This window comes from Oryctolagus cuniculus, chromosome 4 (genome assembly GCF_051225735.1).
Source record: "Oryctolagus cuniculus isolate XC-2025 breed Fujian yellow rabbit chromosome 4, ASM5122573v1, whole genome shotgun sequence".
In the NCBI taxonomy this organism is placed as follows: Eukaryota; Metazoa; Chordata; class Mammalia; order Lagomorpha; family Leporidae; genus Oryctolagus; species Oryctolagus cuniculus.
The window spans coordinates 107,700,261-107,715,451 of NC_142870.1; the positions used below are offsets into that span (position 1 = coordinate 107,700,261).

Below are 15,191 nucleotides of genomic sequence, written 5' to 3' on the forward strand. Positions count from 1 at the left end.
GGCAGTGGAGGATGGCCCAAGTGCTTGGGCCCTGCACCTGCATGGGAGACCAGAAGGAAGCACCTGGCTCCTGGCTTTGGATCAGCGCAGTGCACTGGCCGTAGCAGCCATTTAGGGGTTGAACCAACGGAAGGAAGACTTTTCTGTATGTCTGTCTGTCTCTCTCTCTCACTGTTTAACTCTGTCTGTCAAAAAAAAAAGAGCATAGAAGGGCTGGCATTGTGGCATGGTGGGTAAAGCCGTCACCTGCAGTGCCAGCATCCCATATGGGCACCAGTTTGAGTCCCAGCTGCTCCACTTCCTATTCAGCTCTCTGCTATGGCCTGGGAAAGCAGTGGAAGATGGCCCAAGTCCTTGGGCCCTGTGCCCACATGTGAGACCCAGAGGAAGCTCTTGGGTCCTGGCTTCAGATCAGCGCAGCTCTGGCAGGTGGCAAATTGGGGAGTGAACCAGAGTATGAAAGACCTCTCTCTCTCTCTCTCTCTCTCTCTCTCTCTGCAAAATCACAATCCTTGTTAAGTTAAATTTTCCTTCCATGCCATTTCTGACCAATACAATTGAGCATAACGATGAGAAAACAAACAGTCCTGTTGACTGGTATTATTTTAAATTTATAATCATTAACTTCAAGTGGGTCCTTTTTGCTGCCAGCAATGGCCAATTCTCATCTCACCCATAGCAATATCTGATACAACTGATCACTCCTTCCTTGGAATACTTTCTTCACCATCTTTTAGAATATTATATTCTACTGGTTGAATTTCTACTGCAAAAGAACTTTGAAGAGTTCTTTCTCATAACTTTGGCCTCTAATGATTGGTGAGTCCCAAATATCAAGGTCTTTGCACCTCTTCTCTCTCTTGGCTATATTCACTTCCTAGGTTATCTCAAATAGCACCCTGATTTTAAGCATTACCAATTTCTAATCACTCCCAAATTTTTACATCCAGTCCTGAACTCCATACCAGTGTATCCAACTGCCTTCTTAAGTTCTCTACTTAAAATCTAATCTACTGCATCAAAAATCAGATTCTTAACTTTCTCCTCACAACCTCTTGCACCTCAAATCTCTCCCATATCAGTTAGTTAATGGTAACTCTATTTTTGCAGTTGCACACACCAAAATATAGGTATACCTTAGGCACCTATAAGCATAGAATATAAGTTCTACCTTTCAGACATGCAGAATTCAATGATTTATCATTACTTCTGTGTCACTACTCTGATTCAAGTCACCAACAACTCTTGTCACCCTAATGTCGTGATGTATGACTAAAACAGCTTTCTAAAGTATCCTTCCTACTTAATGTAAGTCAGACTATATTACTCTTCTGCCTCGATTCCTCCAGTGACTTTCCATAATCATCAGAATAGAAGCAAAATCATTACTCTGACTCTCAAGATCCTTAACTATTTGGTCCCATCATTTCTCTGAACTCACCTATCATTCCTCAGTCTAATCACTTCACTACTGCACATTGGCCTTCTTGCTGTTCCTCCAACAAATCCTGCTGCTGTGTGAATAAGGGTTTGATCAAAGAAGCAGAACCACTAGTGGGGAGATAAAATAAGGGATTTATTTTGAGTATTTGATCTAACACAATTGAGGTAGAACAGCTTACATATGGTTGTTGCTTCTGTATATGCTAGTTCTAGAGTCATCAGGGAAGAAAGTTGGAAAAAAAAGATACACATGAAGTGGGGGAGATCAAGGACAATAAGGACCTTTAGGAAGGACTGGAATAGATGTTGAAGTAGAACACACACATCTCTTTTCAGAACTCACAGTGACTTCTTAGCAGCGTCCACTCTAGCTTCCTGCTGTGGGTGACCTACAGAAGTCAGTACCCTTTCTCATGGAGCTAGGCATGCATCTGGCTCAGGAGATGGAGACAAGGAGAAGACACACACTAGGAGCTGGGGGCGATGTGGTGCTGGCTACTGCCCAAGTCAACAAAGGTGGCAACTGTATGAGCTGCAACAGCACCTGGCACTACTTCAGTCTTCTAAGCAAACCAGCACCTTCTCAACCTGGCAAATTTCTCTTGCAGGGAATCCTAGCCAAGAACCACACATGGAAGCTCTTTGAAATGAGCATGGCTAAACTGGCACAGTACACAGATACCATGGTTTCCCCAGGACCTTTGTAGTTCACTGCTCCTCTGCCAAGAATGCCATCCATTCCACTCCTCAACATTTGCTCAAAAATCATCTTCCCTGGCCACCTTATATAAAATTGTCTTTCTTTTCAAAATTTTCCACTGATTTATTTTTCTCCATAGTACTTATTACCATCTAACATGCTATCTGTTTTATATTTTTATCTTTTATATTCTTTCCCATATTAGAATATAACAGTCAAAAGGACAGATATTTTTGTTATTTTCATTCACTGCTGTATCTTCAGTGTCAAGACTAGTACTGGGCATATAATAGGTACTCAATAAATATTGTAGAATAAATGAATGAATCTCAAAATCTTTTCATGAAAACAGATATAAGTCATATACAAATGATCTGGAACTATAATAGTGTTATATTTGAGGAGTTTCATGAATCAAGTCCTTTGAAATTCTGAGGGAAAATGATATCTGAACTAAAACTGCTATGTATTATTTGTGGCATCCCCTCCCCTAACTCATAGGTTGAAATTTTAACCTCCAAAGTGAGGGTGTTAGATGGTATGACCTTTGGTAGGTGAGTGGAGTAGGTGATGAGAATAGCAGCTTTGTGAATGGGATAAAGTCCTTATAAAACAGACACAAGAGATCTACCCAGCTGCTTCAGCTGCCCAGGGAAGCAGTGAGAAGACTGCTATCTATACATCAGATCATGAACCTTCACCAACCACAAAACTTCCCTTAATCTTGAGCCTTTCCAGTCTCTTGGCAGGTGAGAAATGCAGTTCTGTTGCCTACAAGCCCTCTGGTATTCTACTATATCAGTTTGAACAGACTAAGCCAATAACTCAACTCTCAAGTTATTCTGGTAGAATAATGATAGATGTGATATTATGTCCCCAACATTTTACTTCCCTATACTTTTTCTCAGGAAATTATTGGAGAATGTATTCCTTTTGAAGAGAAGGCAGTCAAGAAAAAGGAAGACCCAATACCTAGCCAGACAAATGTACCAGGCAAAGAAAGTACAGAAGATAATGATGAAGAAGTAGGACAATTACCTATGCAGCAGGACCAAAGAGCATTAGTCCAGACTGGAGGAGGAGAGTGGAGGTCTCCAGAAATGTTGTCTCTGAGAATGGATGAAATTCAAAAATGACCTGTTGTGCTGGAACATAGTGAGAGGAAGAGTAGTGGTAGTTACATAGAAACAAGGCAAACAGTGCAATGCGGTAGTTACAACACAAAAGCAAGCAAAAGCATTTCATGAAAGAAGAATGTTATCCTAGTATGTTGTGTGGTTTGGATTCATTAACATCGACGTCAGAATAAAACATTGGATGTTGAAGATAAATATGATCCAGAATTACAGTATGATTGTATTTGGAGGATGAAGCAAGAGGAAGTGTGTGTGTATGTGTGTGTGCACGCACGTGCACATGTGTGCATGCATGTGGGCTCTCACATGTACTCACACCCAGGTGATACATATGGATTCAAAGTGTAAAAGTACTACAAACTATTCTTCTGTAATAATAGGTCAGTAAATAATAGCCAGTGTCATAATGGTTTAGTAAGCCTTTTGTAACTACTTGAAATTATAAACCTATATATGTAACTTTAATAACTATTAATAGATCCAATTAGGTAGTAACTAGCTTAAAGAGACCACAATAAAATAATGCTTTATATCAGATGTAAAAATAGTTAAATGAGCACCTATGGAAATATAGAAAGTCTCAAGGAAATATCTATGTGGAAAAGTCAGGATGAGATGGGTTCCAGATATTTTTATGACATATTTCTATTTTAAATAAGTACATATGAAAGATTTAAAAATGCTTTTCTAAGCTGTGTAATTAGTTAATTATTTATAGTGATAACTCACGATAATTTGCCTCATTTATTAATTGGAAAAACTATTTTAGGTACCTGAATGCTAAGATTAATTTTTTTCTGGAAGTACAGCTTTTGTACTCCTCTGTTGATGTACCTGATATTAAATCTTTATTTCTACAGCTTGTTGATTGGGAGAAAGAATGATATGTATTTCCTACTTTGAAATATGTGCCTGATATTATTTAAATGGCGAAGCATTATGTGGTAGAAAGAGTACAAATGATGAAGCCAAATATATTGGTACCTTATGTACACAGCCTGAAGGAAACATTAAAAATCAATTTTATGTTTTATGAAAAGCACAATATAGCACTTACATTTCCTTATAAACCTTCTTAGGGGTCTTATATGTATACATGTGATTTTAAATGAAATATAAACTTAATCAGACCAATGTTTACTTTAGGTGCTCTACAGCTTGCAAGACACAGTGCTAGATTTTTTTTAAATTTATTTATCTACTTGAAAGTCAGAGTTACACAGAGAAAGAAGGAGAGGAAGAGAGAGGGAGAGAGGTTTTCCATCCGCTGGTTCACTCCCCAGTTGGGCGCAATGGCCAGAACTGTGCCAATCTGAAGCCAGGAGCCAGGAGCTTCCTTTGGGTCTCCTACGTGGGTGCAGGGGTCCAAGGACTTGGGCTATCTTCCACTACTTTACCAGACCATAGTAGAGAGCGGGATAGGAACTGGAGCAACTGGGACTCAAACCGGTGCCCGTATGGGATGCTGGCACTGCAGGTGACGGCTTTACCCACTATGCCACTGAGCCAGACCCCACAGTGCCAAATTTTATAGGTCATATAAATAAAAATGTATCTTTGCTTTCAAATCACTGACAGTCTGACTGGGGCTATATGGCAAGGATTACAAATCATTGACCCAAGCTTAAACCCTAAGAGTGATTATGTGTCTTGTAGGAAAGAACATTTCCCCAGGGACCAGTGCTGTGGCATAGCAGGTAAAGCTACTGTCTGCAGTGCCAACATCCCATATGGGCACAGGTTCTAGTCCCAGATGCTCCTCTTGTGATCCAGCTCTCTGCTATGGCCTGGGAAAGCAGTACAAGTTGGCCCAAGTCCTTGGGCCCCTGCACCCTCATGGGAGTCCTGGAAGAAGCTCCTGGCTCCTGGCTTCAGATCAGCACAGCTCCAGCCATTGCGGCCAATTCGGGAGTGAACCATCGGATGGAAGACCCCCACCCCTTTCCTTCTCTCTGTGTGAACACTGACTTTCAAATAAATAAATAAATAAGTCTTTAAAAAAAAAAGAAAAAGGAGTAATTTCAAATTATAAGAGAAGAGGTGGACTTGTTAATAAATGATGTTGAGAGGCCACCACTGTGGCTTAGTAGGTTAAGCCTTCACCTGAGGCGCTGGCATCCCATATGGGCATAGGTTCAAGTACCGGCTGCTCCCATTTCTGATCCAGCTCCCTGTTAATGGCCTGGGAAAGCAGTGGAAGATGCCCAAGTACTTGGGCCCTGCACCCACATGGGAGGCAAAGAAGCTCCTGACTCCTGGCTTTCGATCTGCCCAGCTCCTGACATTGCAGCCATCTGGGAAGTGAACCAGTAGAGGGAAGATTCTTTCTGTCTCTCCCTCTCTCTGTAACTCTACCTCTCAAATAAGTAAATACATTTTAAAAAAATGATATTGAAGCAACAGGATAGCCATTTGGAAAAATAAAATTGGATCCACACACCACTTCATGCACCAAGATAAACTGCAAATACATTCAGGAATATAAATGTCAAAAAACAAGCACAAAATAATAGAACAAAGCAAAGATGAACTTATTCATAGCCTGGCAATAAGTAAAGACCTTTATAAATATGATTCAAAATCCAGAAGTAATAACAGAAAAAAAACTGATAAATTTGATGGTGTATAAATGTAAAATTCTTGCATAACAAGAGAAGAATAGGCCCACAAACAAAATTTAAAAGACAAATGAACAGTCAGGAAAATATTTTTAATTTATTTATTTCAAAGGAATATCTCCCACACAAAGAGAGCACCTAAAATCAGTTTTAAAAAGAATAGAAACCTGACAGAAATATCATAGGCAGCAGACAACACAAAAAGAAAGGCAAAAAGCTCTTAAACCTGGAAAGGTGCTCCATCTCACTCAAAATAAAAGAACGCAAATTAAAATCACTGAGAAACCATTTGTCATCTAGAAAATTGGCAAAAATCTAAAAGATGATAACACTTGCTGAGATTGGGAGAAACCAAGCATTTTCATTCATTGCTAGTAGAAATACAATTTGATACAACATTATGGAGAAAACGTAGCTATATCTAACAAAATTACAGACACCTTTAACCTGTGATTCAACAATCCCACTTTTACGACTCTAATGTGAAGTTTTATCTGCTATACTAAATCTCCAAATGTATTTTCAGAGCTCAGATTCAACATTTAGGCACTATATATCACCTCTCAATGCTTTATTTATGGCATTCAATAAGTTGTATGTTACCATGTGTCATTTATTCTTTTATTAAACTGTAGCTTCATTTTATATTACTTTATAATATATCTATCTATGTAAAAATTGACATATGCAGCATTATTTATAACTGTAAAAGATAGCTAAAGCACAGAAATATACAATAATCATTGGTTTAATGAAATTGAAGTACGTATCCTAAGGAAAACTATGCAACTTTTTCTAGACCAAGTACATTAACACCACTTTTTTTTTAAACTTTTACTTAGTAAATATAATTTCCAAAGTACAGGTTATGGATTACAATGGCTTTTTCCCCCCATAACTTCCCTCCCACCCGCACCCCTCCCATCTCCCACTCCCATTAGCACCACTTTTTAAAAAGAATCTTGATATTAAACAGTCCCAGATATAATGCTCAATTAAAAAGGCAACATAGAGAACAAACAGCCTACTACCTTTTCTGTAGAAAACAAACTCACACACTTTTTTAAAGATTTATTTTATTTATTTGAAAGAGTTACAGAGAGAGGTAGGGACAGAGAGAGAGAGAGAGGTCTTCCATCCGCTGGTTCACTCCCCAAACAGACTCAACAGCCAGAGCTGAGCTGATTCGAAGCCATGATCCAGGAGCTTCTCCGGGGCCTTCCACGCAGGCGCAGGGGATCAAAGACTTGGGCCATCTTCTACTGCTTTCCCAGGCCAGAGCAGAGAGCTGGATTGGAAGAGGAGCAGCTGGGACTAGAACTGATGCCCCTGTGGGATGCTTGTGCTTCAGGCCAGGGCTTTAACCCACTGCATCACAGCACCAGCCCTACTTACACACTTCTGAAAAGAAAACATGCACAGGACAGGTAGATTAGTCACTAAAATTGTAAAATTATATCTTTTGGGTAGAATGTGAAGAAAGAATGCTTTCCTGAATATAGTTTATTTTAAAGTTTGAACTACCAAATCATGTAGATGGCTTACACATTCAAAAATAAAGTTGCTTAAAAATAATTCCTAAAATTGAGTGAATATGAAACAAATGATTTGTACATAGAATTGGAAACATAATTGGACATAGAAAAGCATTATTTTAGGTTATTTTAGCACACAATATTTGTGAACACTTAGATTATAAGAACAACAAACAGTTGTAAGAAAATTTCAAACTGTCAATTCTATTATTAATAGGAATTTATTATTAAAGGGATGTTACTAGATTGAAATAATTTAGTGTGAATTAAAAATAAGCATGCATATGTCATTAGAAATCATGATGCTCAGTATAAATATAAAATCAAAAAAATTAAGTACATAATTGTAAATGGAACTAGAAGTATGAGTATCTATACAAACTTATGACCTCTTAGACTTTTTATTTGAAAATAATCCAAACTTATAGAAAATTATAGGAATGATACAAAGAAAATCATCTTCTCAATTTTATATATTATAAATGTTTTATCTCATTTACTTTATCATTTGCTCTATCCACACACATGCGAGCTTTTTCAGGAACATTTAGGAGTAAGTTGCATAAACCATAGCTGAGTGTGCATTTATTAGAATAAAAACATTCTCTTTCTTACAGTTGTCAACTTCAGTAATCAGCATTGATTTCTTACCTCTTTGTAACCCACTATCTGTATTCTAAATTTACCAGGTGACCTAATACTGTCCTGTACAGCAGGGCCAGTTTAGGATCTATACCACAATCAGAAGTACATTTAATTGTTATCTCTCTGGTCCCCTTTAGTCTGGAACATTTTTTCAGTTTCCCTTTGTCTTATAAAACATTGACTTTTTTAGAAATGAATTTTAAATAGGCTATTACTCATTTTGAGTTTGTCTGATGTTTCCTTGTGATTAGATAAAAGTTATGCATCCCTAGTTGAACACTATGTAAATGACATTGTGTTCTTCCGAGGATATCACAGTGATAAAGTTAATTAAAAAAATTTTATTTTTAATTTGGAAGACAGAGGCGGAGTGGGGGAAGAAAGAGAGACAGAGATTATAAATACAGGACCTGTCTGGGTTTTATTCATTATTTGATTCCCAGTGCCTACACATATTTAAAGACAGTTTTATACATTACATAATTTTGTTTTTTGTTGCCAATAAACAGATCACAATTTTAATAATACTCTCTGTTTCTTCTTGATCATGCAATACAGATTTGTCTGTATTTTAGAAAATGGTCAAGCTCAGTTAAATGGCTGGCTACTTTAGCTAATGTGACAAAATTTTATAACAATAGTTTTTTGGGATTTTTTTCCACTTTTCCATCTTTAGTACTAAATGGACTAAAAACACCTCAGACTGTCTTTTCTTTTCCTGATCCTTTTTTCTTAGACAATAGCTTCATGTAGTATTTTGATTTACTCCAGTCTATTGCCTTCCCATTTCTGTGCACACACATAAACTAATGTAGGACAGGGAGTATTAAAGTCAATTTTTTAAAAGATTTATTTTATTTATTTGAAAGAGTTACATAGCAAGGAGAGCCAGAGAGAGAGAGAGAGAGAGAGGAGAGGAGAGGTCTTCCATCTGCTGGTTCACTCCCCAAATGACCGCAATGGCCAGAGCTGAGCTGATCCGAAACCAGGAGCCAGGAGCTTCTTCCAGGTCTCTCACATGGATGCAGGGGCCCAAGGACTTGGACCATCTTCTACTGCTTTCCCAGGCCATAGCAGAGAGCTGGATCAGAAGTGGAGCAGCCGGGACTAGCACCAGCACCTATATGGGATGCCAGTGCTTCAGGCCAGGGCTTTAACCCTCTGTGCCACAGCTCCGGCTCCATAAAGTCAAATTATTTAAAAAATAAAAACTTGCTAGTAACTGGTAGCTTTTACTTAGCTGTAATATTATTTAATTAGTAACTTGAAATAAATTATTTAGAAAACCAATTTGGTCCAATTTCCATAACATTTCATCCGTCAAGCCTCTATATAGTGTATACATCACAAATTGCTTTTATTCAAAGTGTTTTTTTTTTTTTTTGTAGTCTGTCATTGTGTGGGAGATTTCATATACTTAAATGATATTTTATGTGCTTTCATCCAGTCTGAGGTCTTGGTGGAGTAATTCTTTTTTTATTTATTTTTATTTTATGTATTTATTACTTATTTATTTTGAGAGGCAGTGAGAGACAGAGAACTCAAATATACCAGTTTACTCCCCCAAATGCTTGAAACAGTTGGGGCTAGAACAGGAACCCAGGAGCCAGGAACTCAATCCCCCCCCCCCTTGCATATGGATGGCAGGGATCCAAGTTCTTCTTCTTGCTGTTTTTAAAGATTTATTTATTTAGTTGAGAGGCAGAAGGGGGGGGGGGTCTCATCTGACGGTTCACACCCCAAATGGCCACAATGGCCGGAACTGGGATAATCTGAAGCCAAGAGCTTCTTCCAGGTCTACCACACGGGCACAGGGGCCCAAGCACTTGGGCCATCTTCCACTGCTTTCCCAAGCCATAGCAGAGAGCTGGATTGTAAGTGGAGCAGCAGGGAACGGAACCGGTGCCCAAATGGGATGTCGGCACTGCAGGCGGCGGCCCACCCACTACATCACAGCGCCTGCTGGGATCCAAGTTCTTGAGATAACACCTGCTGCCTCGTAGGAGTCAGAAGTGGAGCCAGACCTAGAACCCAGACACTCTGATATGGGATGCAGGCCCCTACAAAGCGGCGGATTAACCGTTAGGCCAAACGCCTCCCTCATTGTAGGCTTTTAAAAATGAACAGCTTCAGCAGTAGACACGGTGTAAACCATCTAGCAAAGGCAAGTACAAACGCACTGAAACTCATAACAAAAGCACGTGGATACTTAAACTTTAACAAAAGCACGTGGAGTCCGGACGGATAAGCGTGGACAGAATGATCGAGGCAGTGACTTAACACGGTTGTGCGCTTCCTGGAGGAGTCTTCCCGCTCTCCGTGCGCAGGGCTCAGGCGTCCGAGGCGCGAGACGGAAAAGGTGAGGGCTGCAAGGCAGCAGCTCAGCTCAGGAGCTGCTCCGCGCCGAGTAGGGGCCGGGCGCTGGCCGCGGTGCTGAACGCCGGAGCAGTGCACGGAAAGGGGACCGGCGGGTGTGAGCTCCACAGGCCCACGTCTTGCGAGGGTGGATTTCTGGCTCTGGGGCGAGTGCAGGGGGGAGTCCCTTGTGACCGCAGAAGCGGCCTAAGACCCATCCCCACGGGGCGAAGCTCCAGCCCCTCGATAGCAAGCGCAGTGTTTATGGGTTGAGCGCCTGCTATGAGCGCGACACCTGGCCTGTACACCAAGTGGTCCCGCTACACCCTCGCAATCCAAAGAAAAAGAACCAAAGCTCGGAGGGTTGAAGACCTTGCTCAGAGGAATATAGGTCCTATATGTATGATCTCCCTTAAGCTTGTCCCAAAAAAATGTGTACTGCGCACCCTCCACGAGCAAGCCTCACAGACCCCGCCCCTCCTCTACTTGCCGGCGCCATCCTCCTCCTACCCTTTACTCCATCGCCCTTCGCCTCCCGCCATTGTGCATCAGGCAAAAGTGATGTCCGCGGAGTGCAAAAAGGTCTGGGATTCAGGACAGCGTTTATTCACACAGCTTCCCTTAAGCTTTTGGAAATCCACACAGCTTGTTGTGTGGCCTCGGACAGGTGTTCACGTCTCTGCACCTGTCGCTCCTGGTGTTCTCTGCGAGAGACTTGCCAGGTACGCACCAGTCTCCGCTCGGGTCTGAATACACACTCCCTACTGCTTTCCCCAGTCGAAATGGGCGCGCTCGCTTTTTCTCTCCACTAGGTTCAAACCAACGCTAACTCTTGTGGAGGAGGAACTCAGAAGCCCGGCTGCTGAAGGAGTCCCCACCTCCGCCGTCAGGATCCTCCCCGTCCCGCAGTGAGACCCGTGCTTCCTCCAGCACACCAGCGCCCAGGGCCCCGGGCCCGAGAGAGCGCTCTCTACACTCCCACTTCGCTGCGTCTCGCTTCTGCGGAACACACGCACTGGGTCGCTAGCGGTGTGTGAGATGGAACAGCAGCGCGAGTGTGAATGCGAGGCCGGGCCAGCTGGACTGCTCGGTGACAGGTGCGTGTGTGGGCCCCGGCTGGGTTGGGAGCGCGACTTTGGGGGAGAGGGCGGAGGAAAGGGGAGGTGCCAGGGACAGCAGCGGTCACTCTCTCCGTCTCCCGCTCCCAGCTCCCCTTCTCCCCTGCAGCTGCGGCTTCTCTCACTTCCCTGTTTCCTCGGGCAGCATCCTCCCGCCTGCGCCCGCTTCTGCACTCTCCCGTGCCTAAAGTGACCTCCTCGGAGACCAGCTCGGTCCAGCCTCCCAGCGCCGTCGCGTCCCAGAACCAGTGAAGCTGAGCCTGGCAGCATGTGGAACGCGACTCCCAGCGAAGAACCCGGGTCCAACCTCACGCGAGCCGAGCTGGGCTGGGACGCGCCCCCAGGCAACGACTCCTTGGCTGACGAGCTGCTGCAGCTCTTCCCCGCGCCGCTGCTGGCCGGCGTCACAGCCACCTGCGTGGCGCTCTTCGTGGTGGGCATCGCGGGCAACCTGCTCACCATGCTGGTGGTGTCGCGCTTCCGCGAGCTGCGCACCACCACCAACCTCTACCTGTCCAGCATGGCCTTCTCTGACCTTCTCATCTTCCTCTGCATGCCCCTGGACCTCGTGCGCCTTTGGCAGTACCGGCCCTGGAACTTTGGCGACCTGCTCTGCAAACTCTTCCAGTTCGTCAGCGAGAGCTGCACTTACGCCACGGTGCTTACCATCACCGCGCTCAGCGTCGAGCGCTACTTCGCCATCTGCTTCCCGCTGCGGGCCAAGGTGGTGGTCACCAAGGGCCGCGTGAAGCTGGTCATCTTGGTCATCTGGGCCTTGGCTTTCTGCAGCGCCGGGCCCATCTTCGTGCTAGTCGGCGTGGAGCACGAGAACGGCACCGACCCTCAGGACACCAACGAGTGCCGCGCCACGGAGTTCGCGGTGCGCTCGGGGCTCCTCACGGTCATGGTGTGGGTGTCCAGCGTCTTCTTCTTCCTGCCTGTCTTCTGCCTCACTGTCCTCTACAGTCTCATCGGCAGAAAGCTGTGGCGAAGGAAGCGCGGCGATGGGGCGGTGGGCTCCTCGCTCAGGGACCAGAACCACAGGCAAACCGTGAAAATGCTGGGTGGGTCTCAGAGCGCCCTCGGGCTGGGCTTTCTCTCCCATGCTTCCGCCCCCGCCCCACCGTGTCCATTCCCCCAAAAGTCTCTCCTGTTTCTCTCGGTCTCCGTATGTTTCTCAATATTCACTCATTCTCATTCTCTCTCCTCCACTCCGTTCCATCTCTTCCTTCTTCCTTCCCACCTTACTTTGTCAATGTCTTCACTGTCTCTTCTTGGTCTCTCTCTGCCTCTTTGTGTCTCTTTCTCCCCGTCTTTCCTTTCTCATTTTCATGGAATAGCGTCCCATCTTTCTGTTTCCCCAAGATGAATTTTGTACCAGCCCACAATCTTGCTTCAAAACTGGGATATTTCATGAATGTCCAGTGATCTTTAAGTGGCAAAGGTGAGGTTAATTATCCTGCCTCAAAATATGTGGCTATCAAAGTTATAAAGAAAAGCAGGCATTAGATCTAGAAAGTAGTGGGTGGTAAAGACATGATCAATTGGGGTCGTTCTGTTACAGTTGATTCCTTTTTCTTCAACATTGTCATTTGTTGTCTGCCCTGCGTTTTTTCAGATAATCACATAATTTGGTTTACCCTGCTGCTGTCTTGTAAGGCATTCGGTGACAAATCAGTGCTGAGGTCTCTTTTCGTTTGTTTTCATGAGCACCTGTGTTTCCAGGTAGGATAGACTAGGTTAGACGAGTACAAGCAGGAGAAAAGGAGATTTGTAGAAGAGGACAGACTCAGCTGTCACCAAATGGCACTTCAGGGTACAGGATCACACCTGGAGTGTGCCGAGTACTTGTTGCATGAATTCAACTTCTTTAAGTATATGTGTTTGGTACAAGGGAAATAACACAGAATATGTTCACCTTCAAGGAAGATATTAATTCTGTTCACTTTTTATGCTTTATTATTCAGTCAACATTTCATATTTATAGGCATATTTAATGTTTCTTAGAAGTCATACCATGATGATTCCATATTTGCCATTTTACAGTTCCTGGATGCTGTATATTAAAGTGACAGAGTTCATTCAAGGAATGTCAAAAATGTTATTTTCTAGAGGAGTGGTTGTTTTCCGTATGACTGACAGATTGTGAACCTGCTGGAGTCCTCCAGGGGACCCTAAGCTCTCACCTATGAGAATTGCACTGCCACTGTGGAGCTGAAGTTGCTACTATGCAACTGAGTTTTGAAAATAACCTTAATAATTTCCTTTAATTTTATTTTAAGCCATTACTTTCTTCATTGATGTCTCAGCTCCAATGGTATTTTTCTTCCTTAGCAGTTTGAAAGGAATCATTAAAATGACACAAGGAAAAAGTATTATTTTCTGTCATTTTCATTCTGATTTCTGAATTTTGAAAAGTTAATCTAATCCAAAAAATTAAAATTTTTGAAAAAAAGTTCTCTTCCATGAGCAAAATGAGGACTTAAATGGATGATAGTTAGTGTCAGTTAGTGTAATGCCAACTGTAGGAGACATAAAATTGTCCACCTCAGTGATACTTAATCCTGACTGCATATTTAGTCCTTTGTGAAACTTTAAAAAGAAACAAAGAAAGCAAAAGGCAGGTGCACTGGTTCCCTGATTTTAATTTAGTGAGTTTTCATTTTTTTAAAGTTCCAAGGAGTTTTTCATTTTTTTTAAGGTTCCCCAGAAAACTGACTCACAGCTATAGCTGAGTATAATCACTGCCTCATACATGTGTGTGTTGTGTTTAAACATAGAAAACAGGGGAATATTGTGAAAAACTTGTCAAGTCAGTTGAGTCAATATGTCAACTTGTCTAGTCAGTTGAGTCAATATGTCAGCTCAATCACAGAGTCATTCAAATATTTGTTAAGTAGAAATGACTGGGAAACTCAACAAGAAATACGAAACTGTTGCCCAGATAATTTCATCCTTGTTACAATTCAGGAATGAGACAGAGTAGAACATAGTGTTTCTCTGAAGTCAGTGGTCTTACTCCACTCCTGCCTATTTAGAGCCAAATGAAGTCTTAAGGTAGGTGATTTGTTGTGCTGTTTCTTTCACTGACCCTCTCCCTCCCATTGTCCTTTTAGCTGTCGTGGTGTTCGCTTTCATTCTCTGCTGGCTGCCCTTCCACGTAGGGCGATACTTATTTTCCAAATCCTTTGAGCCTGGGTCCCTGGAGATTGCTCAGATCAGCCAGTACTGCAACCTCGTGTCCTTCGTCCTCTTCTACCTCAGTGCTGCCATCAATCCGATTCTGTACAACATCATGTCCAAGAAGTACCGGGTGGCGGTATTCAAACTTCTGGGATTTGAGCCTTTCTCCCAGAGAAAGCTCTCCACTCTGAAGGATGAAAGTTCTCGAGCCTGGACAAAATCTAGCATTAATACATGACCGAGCACGTGGCTGAACAGTCATCGCTTATTATTCTCAACCGGAAGCCATAGCACAGCAGATCTTGGGAGGAAGCTGAAGGTTACTTTTGGAATTAGGGACACATAGATCTAGAAACAACTGGGGGGAGGAAAGACAGATGTGAGCAGTTAGATTTGATTGCACACTCATCAGTGCTCTCATACACTATTCTTGCATATTCACTGCCTATGACTTTGTG

General features: G+C 42.7%; 1 protein-coding gene across 1 annotated transcript; it reads left to right on the plus strand.

Moving 5' to 3' along the window:
• The first annotated feature begins 11,814 nt into the window (after positions 1-11,814).
• Positions 11,815-14,972, plus strand: GHSR (growth hormone secretagogue receptor). The gene is given in 2 exon segments (NM_001099968.1): positions 11,815-12,614; positions 14,667-14,972. Coding segments are annotated over 2 exon segments (1,101 nt in total). The 5' UTR covers positions 11,815-11,818; the 3' UTR covers position 14,972.
• Positions 14,973-15,191: the final 219 nt, after the last annotated feature.